Source organism: Mustelus asterias, chromosome 12, assembly GCF_964213995.1.
Source record: "Mustelus asterias chromosome 12, sMusAst1.hap1.1, whole genome shotgun sequence".
NCBI classification, from domain to species: Eukaryota; Metazoa; Chordata; class Chondrichthyes; order Carcharhiniformes; family Triakidae; genus Mustelus; species Mustelus asterias.
In genome coordinates, this window is record NC_135812.1 from 91,316,060 (window position 1) to 91,334,187 (window position 18,128).

Below are 18,128 nucleotides of genomic sequence, written 5' to 3' on the forward strand. Positions count from 1 at the left end.
AAATCCTTGTGAGTTACTATTTTGAGAAGGAATACTTGATGAAATATATTTTTCAAGTGTGTCTCAAGAGATCATAATGTGCAAATTAATTAATCTTCAAATATCCACAAATGCAGGCTTTCAGTCAGTGTGAAATCTTTCACCTTCTCTGACTCAGAAGTCAAATATTAATGTTCCAGCTAAGGTCAGGAAACAGCACAGATCCAGAAAGAATCTGGGACCTTCTTGATCTGAATATCTGACAAATTACACCTTCACCTCTCACCTTTTTGCAGAACAATGCAATGAGGTTCGAATTTTAGGAATCTGGTCACATGGCTTTCAGAATGCAAAGAGATAAGATGTTTATCAAGTGTTCTTAGTTTGTTTATAATAAAATACTGGAGGACTTCATGTATTCCAAAGCACTAATTGTTTTAATTCATAAGGACAGCAACGGTATTACAGTCGACTGAATGTCCACATCTTTCTGATTTTGGGGTTGGTAGGAATTGCATAACATTGCCATTATGGAAATAAGTTTAAATCCCCATGTTTGGTGAGAGGGTTCTAGTTAAGTATAAAACTTTGTGTAACCAGGCCTGTCTGCCCACAATTTTGCAGGGTGGCAGATTACACAGTGTGTCTACGTCTGACTATTGAGAGACTGGTCTTCCCATTGCAATATTTAAATCAAATTCCCACAGCGTTTCTTGGAGGGGGAAGTGAGGAATGCTCAGCCTGGCTCCTCTGGCAAATCCTTTGCTGCAATTGTCCTCCTCTCTCTCCACTTTCGAAAAGATCTGACCCAGCTCCCTCCCCTTGGCCATTCCAAACCACAAGCAGCCCCACAACCTTTACGAGTCTTCTACCACTTCATCAAGCACTGTGTGAACATTAATTATTTTGAGAGCAGCCTAAAGTCATTATCCTCTCATTGCGCATTGTTACGCGGCTTTATAGAAAACATGTGGTCCATGTGATCTTCTGGACCGGTTCTCCAGTCACACGAGTGGATCCGAGAGGATCTTCTCTGAGAATTTTACTTCCCTTGTTGGCCCTTGTTTTAAAACTTTCCTAGAAGAGTAACACCATTACTGACCAAGCAGGCAGAGCCCTGAATATCTGCCATTCTGGCACAGTGGCAGATGGTGAGAGGAGCCACAAGAGTAAAAACCTATTTGCTCTTACCCTCACCAGTCTGCCTGTTACCGAGATATCTGCCAATGAGAGTATTGATAGGAATGACCTTCACTGACCCCATGTGGAGATGAAATACCATCAATCATATAGTGTAGCATTACCGTTGTGCTAAATGGGGATAGATTCAAAATAGACCCAGCAGCTCAAAATTGGGCATTCAGAAGACAGCAATAGAAATGTATTCAACCATAATTTGTCACCTAATGACCTAAAATATCCCTCACTCTACTATTTTTGTCAAGCCAAGGGTCGACTCTGGTTCAATGAGGAGTGCAGGAGAGCATGCTGGAAGACATTCCTAAACTGAGGTGTAGGTCTGGTGTAGCTATGACACAGACTACATGCACTTTTAAAATTTATTCCTGGGACTTGAGCTTCACAGGCAAGGCCGGCATTTATTGCCCATCCCTAATTGCTCTTGAAAAGGTGATGGTGGGCTGTGTACTTGAACTGCTGTAGTCCACATGGTGTAAGTACCCCAGTAGTGATGTTAGGGAGAGAGTTGCAGGATTTTGACTCAGCAAAAGTGAAGGAGCAGCAATATAGTTCCAAGTCAGGATGATGAGTGAATTGGAGGGGAACCTGCAGCTGGTAGTATTCCTATGCATCTGCTGCCCTTATTCTTCTAAGTGGCAGAGGCCATGGGTTTAGCAGATACTGTTGAAGGAGTTATGGCAATGCATCTTGTAAATGATACACACCCCTGCCACTGTGCATTGGTGGTGGATGATGTGCCGATCATAGAGTCATACAGCACAGAAAGAGGCCCTTAGACTGATCGTGTTTGTGCTGGCCCTCAAGCCTCTATCTATTCTAATCCCACTTTCTAGCACTTGGTCCGTAGTCTTGTATACAATGGTGTCTCAAATGATCATCCAAATGCTTCTTAAATGTTGTGATGATCCCTGCTTCTACCACCATTTCAGGCAGTGAGTTCAAGATTCCCACCACCCTCTGCGTGAAAAAGTTTTTCCTCAATCCCCTCTAAATCCAAGCCCCCTTTGTTATTGACCCCTCTACTAAAGGAAAACATTTCTTTCTATCTACCTTATCTATGTACTTCATAATTTTATACACCTCAATCAGGTTCCCCCTCAGCCTTCTCTGCTCTAAGAAAAACCACCCCAACTTACCCAGCCTCTTCGCATATCAGAAACGCCCCAGCCCAGGCAGCATCCTGGTGAATCCCCTCTGCAACCTCCCTCGTGCAATCACATCTTTTACGATAGGTGGTGATCATTACTACACACAGTACCACAAGCTGTGGCCTAACTAGTGTTTTATACAGCTCTATCATAACCTTCCTGCTCTTGTATTCAATGCTATGCACTGCTTTAGAAATGAAAATTTGTTCTTATTCCATTAGAAAACTGGGTTTATAATAGTGCTCCTTGCATGTCTTGAATGATGTTGAGCTTCTTGAGTGTTGTTGGATTTGCACCAATCCAGATAAATAGAGAGTATTCCGTCACCCTCCTGACTTGTGCTTTGTAGATTTTGGGGAATCAAGAGACATGTTTACTCATTACAGAATTCCCATCCTCCGATTTACTCTTTTAGCTGCAGTATTTATAAGGCTCATCCAGTTCAGTTTCTGATCAATGGTAAACCCCGAGGATGTTGATAGTGGGGGTTCAAGGAAGAGGATAGCACAGTGATAATGTCAATATACTAATAATCCTGAGACTCAGACTACTGCTGAGTCTGGGGACATGGGTTCAAATCCCACCATGGCAGCTGGTAATTAATTTTTAAAAATCTGGAATTAAAGTTAAAGTTTATTTATTAGTCACAAGTAAGGCTTACATTAACACTGCAATGAAGTTACTGTGAAATTCCCATAGTCGCCACGCTCCGGCGCCTGTTCGGGTCAATGCACCTAACCAGCACGTCTTTGGATTGTGGGAGGAAACCAGAGCACCCGGAGGAAACTCTCACAGACACAGGGAGAACGTGCAGACTCCACGCAGACAGTGACCCAAGCCAGGATTCGAACCCGGGTCCCTGGCGCTGTGAGGCAGCAGTGCTAACCACTGTGCCACTGTGCTGCCCCATTGAAGTTGAAAGCCAGTCTCAGTAATGGTGACCATGAAGCCATTGTCGATTGTTGTAAAAGTCCATCTGGTTCACTAATGTCCTGAAGGAAAGTATTGGAAGGGGTGACTATCATAGAGTCCTTGTGGAGATGAAATACACCCTATCCTCTGAAAGGAAATCTGCCATCCTTACCTGGTCTGGCCATTGTGTGACTCCAGACCCGCAGCAATGCTGTTGACTCTTAACTGTTCTCTGAAGTGGCCTGGCAAGCCACTCAATTCAAGTCTAATTCATGATGGGAAACAAATGCTGGCTTTGCCAGTGACGCCACAGCCCATGAAAGAATTTTTTAAAATGGTAACGTCATTATAAGTCAAGGGGAGTAGTTGGATTCTATCTTGTTGGAGATGGTCATTGCTGGTACTTGTGTATCAAATGTTATTTGCCACTGATCAGCTCAAGCCTGAATGTTTTCCAGGAGCCCGAACAAAGTTGTAGTCAATAGGAATCGGGGAAAACTGTAAAACTGTGCTTAAAATTGCAGTAATAGTTAATAAACTCATACCCGATACAGGAAATGTTGTCTGACAGCATCTATGGAGAGAGAACAGAGCTAATGTTTCAAGTCTGGATGACTCAAATCCAGACTGGAAACGTTGGCTCTATTCTCTCTCCACAGATGCTGTCAGAGATTTTCCAGCATTTTCTGTTTTTATTTCCGATTCCTGCATCGGCAATATTTTCCTTTTATCTTAGGAAATGCTGTCATGGATTTGGCCATAGAAGCGTTCCACCACACTTTGTTTTAACTAGTGCTTTTTTGAAATAATATGCATTTTGAAATAATCACTAAAAATAGGTAGAAACGTTTCTGTACATGGTATTTGAAAAATATATATTTTGAAAACGAATATGTTTTTTCGGTAGTTAAGGTTACAACACTGGATTTGTAATTTGTAACTAAAACTTTAATGTATAATTATTTTTTATGCACAGGTAAATGGCATCTTGGACATCATGGCTATTATCATCCTAATTTTCGTGGTAAGAAAGAACTTTCTGTCAGAAACTAAGTAAAAAAACTTGAGTTTTGCATAATTTTATATAATGTCTATAACATATAAGGTTGGATGAATTCCAAGGATAGAACTGATAAGTGAATTAATGTGTCATATTCATGACTTATGATATTGCAATGCATTACAATTTTACAGAAATTCCCTTCTCTTTTTTGTTTGAAAAATACGTTAATAATTTTTAACAGGTAACATTTTAAGCACAAGCTGGCAACAGCTGCCTTACAGAACTCAGCTTTTCCTCATTTTTAACAGAGGTCGGGGAATAAGCAACACGAAAAAATCACTACGGAATCCCATGGCAACAGCCAAGCGTGATTATACATGTAACCTTCAGCCAGAGGATGTAGTTAGCTGCCAACTTGCATGCAATACAAAGGGCGTAGAACTGAGTCACGATACATTCAGGCTAAGGAAGTTATTAATGACAGTGCATGCATTAAAACGATTACATTTCAAACTTTGGAATATGGTGGTGATAGCTGCGCAGAGCACAGAAAAGTTAAATCAAGTTTACAGTTGAATCAACAAGTTCAACTTTCCTGTGTTGACTAATGGTGATGAATGAGGCAGCCACACAGAGGACAGGAAGTTTGACTCCGCCACTTTGACTAACGTTAAATGTGTACAAGCAGGCAACCAGCCACTAAATTCCAGCAAAGAGACTGAAACCTTTTACAAAGTTATTTCCAGGTTGTGACTATCACTTGGCCAAACTGACAATTATTACCCACCCCTAGTTCATCGAGCATGCTGCTGAATAAAACCCAATTCCATTTTGTTTTAAAAGAGCAGTAGAAATCTCAGATGCTAGTGTTTGTAATTACTTTCCTAAAGTTGATAGTAAAATAAAAGTTGGGTAAAATGCAGAAATGGACCCAGATTTTCCTTAAGAAAGCATCCCATTCTTGAGTGGCATAGAGTTGCTTTGGCAAATCAGCACTCTGCTGAAACTGCTCCGAAAGCTGGATGTCATAGTTTGTTCCCATGATCCCATTATGACCCTGATCTGCTACCTGGAAGCTTGTGAAGCACATTTAAGTGAGGCAGGAAGATATGGCCATGTGCCTCAGGATTTCTCCATGTCCCTGCTATTGACCACTCTTGAAAATAACCGCCACGATAATGGTGGTGAAGCTGAGCCTGTATTACGTATACACAGGAATGAGATTCTGCACCAACCCCGCCAACGCCCTTTTCTCCTTTAGGATCTTCCTTAAAACCTGCCTCTTTTTCAGGGTGATTTTAACCTAACTCATTGACTTAAATGGAAAGTAAAATTGTGAGGAGTGTAAAACAGGCAGCAAACTGACCAGTATCCTGCTGGTCAGATTAGGTTAACATTTCCTCTTGATCACCTTGCCTCAGATCTTGTATTTGGCTTGGTACCAATAATTTCATCATACGTTTGTGAAATGTCTTGCGTCATTTATTCAATATAAAAGCAAATTGTTATTTTAGCATTCAAATACCACCAGTCACATTTTAATGATTTAAGGCATCTGATTATCTCATTGCATTTTTGTCTTTGGGGAAAGTTTACCAAAAAACTGCCACTTTCTCTTTTATATAAGTCCTCACTCCTGGCTATTGAACAATGCATAACATTCTGATTTTCTAGCTGGCTGTTGGGTTGAGCATCTCTGTAGTGTCAGTACAGTGTGAAGTGCCTCCCTAAATACTAAAATACATTTGTCCCATCGCTTGGGATGGAATCCATGTTCATTTCCACAGTTTCACACCACGCTTTGGAGTCACTTGACAATTTCTGGTCCATAGTTTAAAAAAAATGAAAATTAAGCACCTTGGGTACAAGAATAGGGCAACCTCAGTAGTGTTCTCTTTTGTCTATAAGTGAGATAAGTCAAAGGGAATGTAAGTAATGACATTTAGAAATCTCACAAGAGAAAACAGAAGTAAAAGAGATGAGAATGGAGAGAAAGCGAATATATTCATGTACTTTTTGTGCTGTATTTTGATTTTCTAAGTGGTGCAAGTGGTAACCCCACCCCCAGGTCACTGATTTTTATTAATGGTTATTAACGATGGAGTCACACCTGGATATTGTGAAGTGCTTTCGATCAGTTCATCGAGAGGGCTTGGCTTCACTCCTGTAAGTAATGGGGTAAAGAAGTAGCAGGCAGGAAGCCCTACCAAAAACGTATTAGGTTAAAATAAACTGCTTTCAAATTCTGGAGAAGTCATAAGACCTGCTAAGCATTTCCAACACTTTCTGTTTTATTTTAAATAAACTGGTGGCCTTCTGTAATACCAGCCACGCTTTTAAAATAATTGACTATCTAATCAATTATTTTGGAACATTAAAAATCACACCGGCCATGGGAGTTTAATATCATAGAATCATAGAAAGATTCATAGAATCATAGAATCCCTACAGTACAGAAAGAGGCCATTCGGCCCATCGAGTCCGCACCGACCACAATCCCACCCAGGCCCTACCCCCATATCCCTCCATATTTACCCACTAATCCCTCTAACCTATGCATCTCAGGACACTAAGGGCAATTTTTTTTAGCATGGCCAATCAACCTAACCCGCACATCTTTGGACTGTGGGAGGAAACCGGAGCACCCGGAGGAAACCCATGCAAACACGAGGAGAATGTGCAAACTCCACTCAGACAGTGACCCAAGCCGGGAATCGAACCCAGGTCCCAGGACCTGTGAAGCAGCAGTGCTAACCACTGTGCTACCGTGCCGCCCAATAAGCAAGACTCTCCTCTGGGGAAACAGCTACAGGAAGTTAGCATTTCTGAGCAATTGCCATGCAAACCCTTACCTTTGAATTTCCAAAACAGATTCCCCGGTGCACCTATGGTGTTCCCCTCAAATCCAATGCTAGGGAGCTCAGAACTTGCGGTCCGAAGTCTTTTTGAATTGTGCTTATTCAGTTTTCTACTATTAACTTCCCATTGACATTTTGCATCTGTTAATTTCTGAGAAAATAAAGTTAATGATGCATAAATAAAGCAAAAAGCTGTTCCTTACAGCAGCTTGATCTCAAACATTAGTTAAACCAAGTACAGCAATCCAAGGATACGAAAGCAAAATATGATGGATGCTGGAAATCTGAAGTAAAAACAAAAATTATTGGGAACACTCAGCAGGTCTGGCAGCCTCTGTGGGGAGAAAAACAAAAGAAAGAAATATCTGTGACACAAGGTGATCAACCTGAAATGTTAATTTTGTTTCCATAAAGCCAAAGATATTCTTGATCAATTTGAATTCAGTACAAAATTACCAAGGGAAATATGGAAGAGGTCTGGACAGCAACACTTCTGAAGCATTGTAAGGCAAGGTTAGCTTTGGTGACTACTCTGTTTTGGTTTGTTATAGGCTTTGACTACTATTTTGGAATACCTTACAGTAATGATATGGGTTGCACAGATGATCCTGGGTACAACATTCCTCCATGTCAACCTTGCCCTAGGGATTCCATTATGGAAAGGTAACTTAGTTAATAGACAATTGTACTCTCTATTGATTTTTGTTTTGTACAGTGTTGTCTCAACTGTGCCTGGTTTGCAATACAGAAATGCTGTTAACCATTGCTTGGCCATTCAGCGTTATTAAAACTTAGATTATGCTATGGAAAACGAATAATTTTCCAGTTGTTTCTCAAGGACACATCTCCTTTAGTTTCTCTGCTTTCAGGAATCCCACGAGCAATGAGAAATATTATTTGTCATGTCTCCATAGCTGTAAAACAAGGCTTTTCTTGTGTGATAAAGAAAGTTGCTGATAACGTCAAATGCAATTTTGACACTTTTACAAACAGAGGCTTAATTGTTGTTTTGAATGATGGGTTATCTACAATAAAGTATCTAACATCTCCAAATCTATTCTTACTGATGGACAAACAAAAGTGTAGTCCTCAAGTTAAGGTACTAAACTGGGGGAAGGCTAATTACATCAATATTAGGCAGGAACTGAAGAATGTAGATTGGGGGCAGATGTTTAAGGGCAAATCAACATCTGGCATGTGGGAGGCTTTCAAATGTAAGTTGATAGGGATTCAGGACCGGCACATTCCTGGAAGGATGAAGGGTAAGTATGGGAACCTTGGATAACGAGAGATATTGTGAGCCTAGTCAAAGAGAAAAAGGAAGTATTTGTCAAGGCCAGGAGGCTGGGAACACACGAAGCAAGTGTGGAATACAAAGAAAGTAGAAAGAAACTTAAGCAAGGAGTAAGGAGGGCTAAAAGGGGTCACAAAAATCATTGGCCAGCAGGATTAAGGAAAATCCCAAGACTTTTTATGCATATATAAAGAGCAAAAGGGTAGCCAGGGAGAGGGTTGGCCCACTCAAGGACAGGGGAGGGAATCTATGCATGGAGCCAGAGGAAATGGGCGAGGTATTAAATGAGTACTTTGTGTCAGTATTCACCAAAGAGAAGGACTTGGTGGATGATGCATCTGGGAAAGGGTGTGTAGATAGTTTGAGTCATGTTGAGAACAAAAAGGAGGAGGTATTGGGGTTCTTGAGAAACATTAAGGTATACAAGTCCCCAGGGCCTGATGGGATATACCCCAAAATACTGAGAGAGGCAAGGGAGGAAATTGCTGGGGCCTTGAGAGAAATCTTTGTATCCTCACTGGCTACAGGGGAGGTCCCAGAAGATTGGAGAATGGCCAATGTTGTTCCTTTGTTTAAGAAGGATGGCAAGAATAATCCAGGTAACTACAGGCCGGCGAGCCTTATGTCAGTGATAGGGAAATTATTGGAGAGGATTCGTCGAGACAGGATTTACTCCCACTTGGAAATAAGTGGACGTATAAACGAGTGGCAGAATGGTTTTGTGAAGGGGAGGTCATGTCTCACTAACTTGATCTAGTTTTTCGAAGAAGTGATGAAAATGATTGATGAGGTAGGGCAATGGATGTTGTCTACATGGACTTCAGTAAGGCCTTTGACAAGGTCCCTCATGGCAGACTGGTGCAGAAGGTGAAGTTGCATGGGATAAGAGGTGAGCTGGCAAGGTGGATACAAAACTGGCTCGTTCAAAGAAGACAGAGGGTAGCAGTGGAAGGGTGCGTTTCTGAATGGAGGGCTGTGACAAGTGGCGTTCCTCAGGGATCAGTGCTGGGACCTTTGCTATTTGTAATATATATAAATGATTTGGAGGAAAATGTAACTGGTTTGATTAGTAAGTTTGCGGACGACACAAAGGTTGGTGGATTTGCGGATAGCGATGAGGACCATCAGAGGATACAGCAGGATATAGATCGGTTGGAGACTTGGGCGGAGAGATGGCAGATGGAGTTTAATTCGGACAAATGTGAGGTAATGCACTTCGGAAGGTCTAATACAGACGGGAAATATATAGTAAATGGCAGAACCCTGAAGAGTATTGATAGGCAGAGGGATCTGGGTGTACAGGTACACAGGTCACTGAAAGTGGCAATGCAGGTGGAGAAGGTAGTCAAGAAGGCATATGGCATGCTTGCCTTCATTGGCGGGGCATTGAGTTTAAAAATTGGCAAGTCATGTTGCAGCTTTATAGAACGTTGGTTAGGCCGCACTTGCAATATAGTGTTCAATTCTGGTCGCCACACTACCAGAAAGATGTGGAGGCTTTGGAGAAGGTACAGAGAAGAGTTACCAGGATGTTGCCTGGTATGGAGGGCAATAGCTATGAGAAGAGGTTGGAGAAACTTGGTTTGTTCTCACTGGAATGACAGAGGTTGAGGGGAAACCTGATAGAAGTCTTCAAGATTATGAGGGGCTTGGACAGAGTGGATAGTCAGAAGCTTTTTTCCAGGGTGGAAGAGTCAATTACTAGGGGGCGTAGGTTTAAGGTGCGAGGGGCAAGATTTAAAGGAGATGTACGAGGCAAGGTTTTTACACAATGGGTGGTGGGTGCCTGGAACCCATTGCCGACTGAGGTGGTGGAAGCAGATATGATAGTGAATTTTAAGGGGCATCTTGACAAGTATATGAACAGGATGGGAATAGAGGGATATGGTCCCCGGAAGAGTAGGGGGTTTTAGTTCAGTCGGACAGCATGGTCGATGCAGGCTTGGAGAGCCAAAGGGCCTGTACTTGTGCTGTAATTTTCTTTGTTCTTATTGCTTGTTGTGGAAATCATGCTTTTATCTGGGGAATATTGACTAATAAGGGCACAACATGAAGTAGGAAGGTGGGCGAACAACAAAAAATAATTTAGACACCTTGCCCATGTATATGCCATGAGGCTGTAGGAGAATTAGCTGATTATTTTCCAGATTCTGAATGTGCTGATCATTAAGTATTGTCTACCAAAAAGGAATAATGCATTAACATAATGATTAACTTCTTCAGCATTTGTTGACTTAACTTTGCCTTAGTTTTAAACATTTATTATGGTAGAGGAGGCCTTTCAGGCAAGGTGAGTAAATAGGAATGCAGTGGTAGTAGGAGACAGTATATTCAGGGGGATAGTCAGAACTCTCTATAGCCAACAGTGTGAGTCCAGAGGGCTGTGTTGCTTGCTGGGGTTCGGGACATGAACAGGAAATTGCTTTTGACTAATTTATTAGACTCCTTTGATGAAGTAACAAGCAGTGTAAACAAAGGGAAAGCTGTGGATGTGGGGTACTTATATTTTTAGAAGCCATTTGACAAGATGCCACATCAAAATTAACACAAAATAATTAACACAAAGTAAGAGCTCATGATGTGGGGGGTAACACGTTAGCATGGATAGAGGATTGGTTAGTCCACAGGAAACAGAGTAGACATAAATGGGTCGTTTTCGTGTGGCTTCAACTATATAATCTATATTAATGACTTAGATGATGGAATCAAATGGGATCGAAATTTGCTGATGACACAAAGATGGGTTGGAAAGTAAGGTGTGAAGTGGACGTAAGGGATCAGTAAAGGAACATGGATAGGTTAAGTGAGTGGGCAAAAATCTGACAGATGGAGTATAATGTAGGAAAATGTAAATGTAAACTTGACCACTTTGGTAGGAAGAATAAGAAAACAGCACACTATTTAAATAGAGACTAGTGGTCACATGCATCCACCTCAGGCAGAGGTACAGACACAGGATCATGAGGGACAGCAGGGAGGACAAGGAGCATGCCCCTGCAAAAGGTGCCATCCCGGGTGCCATGTGGCCATCAAGGTGCCTGCCGGGCAAATTTGTGAACAGGAAGGGATTCCACTCGATGAATGTTTAGATAATCTGTGACCACAGGACCTAGATTCTGCTTTTTAGGCTACCCTTGCGTGCCCTGCCCTCTCACAGTGTCCATGGGCATCACAATCACCCCTATCGCGAACACTTCATACTTAACCAGTCGATGAGTCCAATACCTGACTAATAAAGGTCTATACCCGACACATCTATCCACAGACATTTATGGGGCTGAAACCATTCAAGCACAAAGGACATTGATGTTTTGTGAGCAATAGGAATTTAATGGTGATCTACAGAAAACAGTGCGAGGGAACAAAATCAAAGCACTCTGCAAATCCCTGGATGTGCATAGTGTGACTTAGGTTTATATTTGTAGGTGCTACGTCTAGACTGAGAGGCAGGTTCCTGTTGGGCACATGAACATGGTGGTCATCTTCTAGCCAGCAGGGCCTATGCAGGCTCTGCCTGGTAGGGTTCACCTAGAGACATGGCTAGGCACTCCTCTGTCATTGCAGACTCTGAGAATGGCAGGGTGATTGACAAAGAGGCAGAGGAGATGTTGCCCTCATCCTAGGCGCCATGAGGGGAGGCTCCAGAGACGATAGCCAGTTTACGCATCATTGTGAGGTGAGTCCTGAGCTCCCTGCATGCCAATGAAGGATGGGCACCCATCAGAGAGATTGGGTGCCACATCCTTCTCCCACACAGGCAGTAACATCCTCAGGATTGCAATCCCAGGAACGCCTCATTAGGTTCCTGGAGCTGCCTCTCCATGATAGCCACCAATCTCTCAATTAATGAGGTTGTGCACTCAGAGGCCAGGGTTAACGCAGCAGTCATGTTCTGTAGAGACTCCTTTGTGACAGATACCATGGCATGGAAAGCTTCAGGGGATCTCTGCCCGATCTCCCCATGCACCTGCTGGACATCCAGCATTTGTTGTTTTATGTGCGATTCCAAAGGCTCATCATCTTCCTCAGGCTCAGCTTGGTCCTTGTCTCCAACAGTCCTCCAACTGTTGGCACATTGGGCACTCGCTGCCTCCACCATCTGCACCAGCAAGTGTGATGTGCCCTCACTGTTGTGCACTATGAATGCTATGAAACGGTTATGTCCTCCAGTGTGCAGGAACCCTAACTAACTTTTCCCCGCCTCAGCAGGCTGTGGCCACTTGTGCCTCTACTGATGCCCTGCCTGAGGTCCACTAACTAAGCACAGAATAAGCCATGAGGCGTAAAATTCTAATGAGACTTTTTAAATTGAATGAAGATTTTATTTCCATAAAAAGTTTGCCATTGAAAGATTCTAGATAATCAATGGTGACGTCTGAGACAAAGTACAAGGCTATAACTCAGTTGAGTGATCTGCTGACTTCAGAGCTGTTAAACAGAGGTTAAGGTGGTTTATAAGTGACCATTAACTAAGCCCCTGATAGAAGCAACCTTTGTGGCACAAGGGCGCCTAAGCCAACTTGAATTAATTGAGATTCAGGGAGCAAACCTTCCACTGTTTGGACTCATGCCCAGTACAGAGAAGTTGTTTGTGCGTTTTGAAGGCCAATCATCTCTGGTCCTCATGACATGTGGTATGAGTTGCTCGGGATAGTGTTCTAGGCCCAATCACCTTCAACTGTTTCATCAATGACCTTCTCTCCATCATAAGGTCAGAAGTGCAGATGTTCGTTGATGATTTCAGTGTTGAGCACTATTTGCAAGTCTTCAGACACAGAAGAAATCTGTGCCTGCATGCAACAAGACCAAGACAACCTTCAGGCCTGGGTTGATGAGTGACAAATGACATCAGTGCCACACAAGTTTCAGGCAATAAATGACCATCTCCAACAAGAGAGGATTTAGCCTTCTTCCCTTTGTATTCAATTACTTTACCATCGTTGATTCCGCCATCATCAACATCCATGGTGTTGCCATTGACCTGAAATGTAACTGGACCAGCCATAAAAAGACTGTGGCTACAAGAGCAAGTCAGAGACTGGGAATTCTCCAGAGAGTAATTCACTTCTTGACTCCCCAAAACTACTACATCATTTACAAGGCATAAGTCAGGAGCGTGATGGAATGCCGTCCATATTCCTGGATGAGTGTTAATCCAACAACACTCAAGAAGCTTAACACAATCTAAGACAAAACAATCCACTTAATTGACACCCCATCCACCAGTTTAAGCATTCACTCCCTCCCTGCACAGTTGCAGCAATTTGTACTGTTTACAAGATACATTGTAGCAACTCATCAAGACTTGTTTGAAAGCACCTTCAAAACCTGCGACCTCTACCATCTCAAAGGACAAGCACAGCAGACGCATGGAAACACCGCCATTTGCAGGTTCCCCTTCGAAACACTCACCATCCTGACTTGGAACTATTTTCACTGTCCATCATTGTCACTGGTCCAAAATCCTAGAAGCACCTTCCTAACAGCACTGTAGGTGTACCCACACTGGACTGCAATGGTTCAAGAAGGTGGCTCATCACCACTTTCAAGGGTAATTAGGAATGGACAATAAATGCTGACTTTGCCGGTAATATCTAAAATGAGTAGGGCAGTACTAGGTTGAAAGGCGGACGGAAGGAGATGAAGGAAATTGAAGTAGGGCTGCAAATGTTAAAAATCGGGAATGGTCTAGATTAGAACCAGTATTAGAAGAGTACAGTGTCTCAGGGTTGTGGAGCTGAAGGAGATTACAGAGATAAGGGGGGATGAGACCAGAGGAATTAAAAACAAAGATGAGTTGCACAACAAGAAGCCAGCATAAGTCAATGAGCACAGGGGTGATGGATGAACAGGACTTGGTACAGAGGCAAAATAAGGCAGACTTCGTGATGGTGTGAGTAAATAGCTGGTAGTTCATCTTGGAGCCAGATATGACATCCAGGTTGTGAACAATCTGATTGACCCTAAAAACTGTTGCCTGGGAGAGAGATGGGGTCCATTTTTAAGTTTGTACATGTGGATGGATTTTGAATAAGTTAAAATCTCTCCCAAGGAGCTAGTGGCTATGAAATGGAGTTTGTGACAGGGACTAAATCTTCCCAATATTTTGTTTGAGGAAGTTTCTGTTAAATCAGCACTGGATGTCTGACGAGCAGTTTGACAATTTAGAGACAGCGAGTTGGCTGATTGAGAGCGATAGTGGGTGAGGTGGAACTGGATGTTGTCCGCCTAATGTGAAAACTGACTTTCTGTTTCAGGATGATGTTGCCAAGGGGGCAACACGTAGATGAGAACTAGGCCAAGGATAGATCCTAGGAGGACATCAGAGATTGTGACACAGGAGTGAGAAGAGAAGCCACTGCCTCTAATTCTCTATGATTAGATGGATAAGAAATCATAGAAACCCTACAGTGCAGAAAGAGGCCATTCGGCCCATCGAGTCTGCACCGACCACAATCCCACCCAGGCCCTACCCCCATATCCCTACATATTTTACCCACTAATCCCTCTAACCTACGCATCTCAGGACACTAAGGGGCAATTTTAGCATGGCCAATCAACCTAACCTGCACATCTTTGGTCCTGGTTCCATTCTGATAAGAATGGAACCAGGACTGCGGTTCCATCCAACTGACGACAGTGGAGAGCCATTAGATGGCATGGTCAATTGTGTCAAAGGCTGCAGGCAAGTTGAGAAGGACAAGGAGAGATAGTTTATCTTTGTTATAGTCACAAAGGCTGTCATTTGTGACTTTAAAAGCCAGTGCAATTCTGGCAGGGTGGAAACCTGATTGGAGGGAATCACACATGGAGTTCGGGGAAAGATAGCAGGGAATTTTGAGGTGACACTATGTTAAATGGAGAAAAGGGAGCATCAAGTTTGAGGTGACATATATAATAAATACCTTAGATATATTAGTGAGTGGTGTAATCCTTCTTAGTATGACATTCTGAAAAGCAATTGTTGCTTGTAACTGCATTAAAGTTCATAGAATCCCTACAGTACAGAAGGAGACCATTTGGCCCATCGAGCCTGCACCGACAACAATCCCACTCAGGCCCTATCCCCGTAACCCCATGTATTTACCCTGCTAATCCCCCGACACTAAGGTCAATTTAGCATGGCCAATCAACCTAACATGCAGATCTTTGGAGTGTGTGAGGAAATCGGAGCACCCAGAGAAAACCCACGCAGACAGTGACCCAAGGCCGGAATTGAACCCAGGTCCCTGGCGCTGAGAGACAACAGTGTTAATCACTATGCCACCATGCCACCCACAGTTTATGTCGTAAATCTTTCCTATTTCATATTTTTCTGACTGTTTTGGCTGAATTGTTCATATTTTTGTCTGATACCCAAACTAAACCAGCTGATATGTTGTTGTGCCTTTTATCTAGTTGTAAACACAACCCATGTACTACAGATGTAGCACTGCCTCTCCTTGAAAATCAAAGGATTATAGAACAACCAGTTAATCTCAGCAGCCTGGCAGAGAAATATGCGGATAAAGCTGTACAGTTCATCCAGCAGGCAAGGTGAGTGGGAGATCGTACTTTATTGAGGAGCGAGGAAGATGAAACTCAATACTCCAAATTCATGAAAATAATCTACACCCAAGTGTGATTATCATCTCTGGTTGCAACTAATTAACGCAAACGGAAACTAAAAAGTTGCAAAGCTACCCAGTGTATGAATGTAATTTCAGGTCATGTTGGTACTGATGTGCCACAGGTATAGGTAGAGCCAGGTTTAAGGCACATGTCTGCCCACTATAGAGCAGAGGTGATTTGTGGCACAAGCAACTAGGAAAAAGGAAGAAGTGAGTTCGTGATGGTGGGGTTTTAATTTGCTTACAAAATTTAACTGAATTTTAAGGTATATTTTGCTCTCAATTTTACTTATTGCCCCCCCCCCCCCCCCCCCCCCCCAACACCCTCCTCCTGAGAATGGATTTCAAAAGGTGTGTCAGTTGCACTCATATACCCCAACCAAATAATTGCTTCTCAGAACCATGGGCAATAAAGCCAAAAATCAGCGTCTTTCCACCCCCGCACCGGATATCCAAACTTGTCAGGGTGCGAGTGCTCTTTTGTGTATTCTGACTGTGAGCATTTTTTTTGTCTTAAAATTTAGCAATCCAGAACATTGCCACAGTAATTATTCTGTCAAGAGTTTTAGGGAGGATTGAATGCTGGCGACTAAAGAAAAATTAAACATAAGACATTATTAAATGTGCATAATAAAAATTACATACAGTATTGCAGTTTAAGTAGTTGGCCACTTTATTTTCACTCATAATTTAACCCAACTTAAAACATGGTACCAAGGCAAATGAAATTTTGGATAAGAGTCGCTCATGGACCCTGTTAGATTAAATGCCATTAAGTGTCAGGCGAGGAACCCTTCCTCCGTGATTTTCCCTTCACAACCCAAAGATTGCTGACATGGATTATCGTGATTGAGGTATCAAATCTGATATCCTTCTGCATAGCTCAGCTACTCATTGAATTATGTCGCTAGTTTAGAGCTGTGTAGATTGTAAGCTCCAGAATTTGATCCCAGATCTAGAATGAGTTACTGATCTCTACTTTCTGCCAAAGAACTCATTTATTTTGGGCATATCCATTGAAAGATATCAGAGGTTCTCGTATCATCAGTTTGATCTTAAATTGACCTGATGTTTGAAGGGTAAAAAAGGCTGGTTTGAGCATTGGGCAAACCTGTTGTGTTATCAGATTGTCTACGTCATCAAGGCCTTAGTTGCTACATTATCCGATTGCACTTTTAAAAAAAGGTCTTTATTATCTCCTGGTCCTGTTGACTTTCCTGTTCTGTTTTCCTTAGGAAAGGTTTACATCCATTCTTCTTGTACTTTGCTCCAACTCATATGCATGTTCCTTTGCAATACAATTCTCGATTTGCCAACACCTCCAAACGTGGTCCATATGGAGACGGTCTACGAGAGCTGGACCATGTCATTGGGCGTATACTGGAAGCTGTTAATGCAGATTTTCGTAACAACACACTCGTGTGGTTTGCTGGTATGCAATTATAATTCTGATACTTATCAGTCGGAGCTAATATAATTAATATTGATATCGTTTCCACTCAAGGTATTGGCACAGCATTTCTCTGGTTTTCCTGAAACCATTTGGACTAATACCTGGAGTATTGTGTGCAACTTTGGTGTCCTTATCTGAAGAAGGATATCCTTGCTATAGAGGGAGTACAGCGAAGGTTTACCAGGCTGATTCCTGGGATGGCAGGTCTGTCATATGAGGAGAGACTAAGTCAGTTTGGATTATATTCTTTGGAGTTTAGAAGCATGAGAGTGGATCTCATAGAAACTTATAAAATTCTAACAGGATTAGACAAGGTAGATTCAGAAAGAAGGTTTCCGATGGTGGGGGAGTCCAGAACTAAGAGTCATCGTTTGAGGATAAGCAATAAACCTTTTAGGACTAAGGTGAGGAGAAATTTCTTCATCCAGAGCGTGGTGAATGTGTGGAACTCACTACCACAAAAAGTAGTTGAGGCCAAAAGGTTGTGTGATTTCAAGAAGAAATTAGATATAGCTCTTGGCGCTAAGGGGGTCAAGGGATATGGGAGAAGACAGGATCAGGATGTTGAATTTTGATGAACAACCATGATCAAATGAATGGCTGAGCAGGCTCGAAGGACCAAATGGCCTACTCCTGCTTCTATTTTCTATGTTTCTATTTCCCATTCCCCA

General features: G+C 42.4%; 1 protein-coding gene across 5 annotated transcripts in view; it reads left to right on the forward strand.

Moving 5' to 3' along the window:
- The window catches only part of arsg (arylsulfatase G), a 139,372-nt gene that overhangs the window by 82,186 nt on the left and 39,058 nt on the right, over positions 1 to 18,128 (forward strand). For all 5 annotated transcript variants that reach the window (XM_078225605.1, XM_078225604.1, XM_078225601.1 and 2 more), the window contains 4 exons: positions 4,216 to 4,263; positions 7,652 to 7,763; positions 15,793 to 15,930; positions 17,240 to 17,436. In XM_078225605.1, coding sequence (XP_078081731.1) covers positions 4,216 to 4,263; positions 7,652 to 7,763; positions 15,793 to 15,930; positions 17,240 to 17,436 — 495 coding nt within the window. The remainder of the gene's footprint in view (positions 1 to 4,215; positions 4,264 to 7,651; positions 7,764 to 15,792; positions 15,931 to 17,239; positions 17,437 to 18,128) is intronic.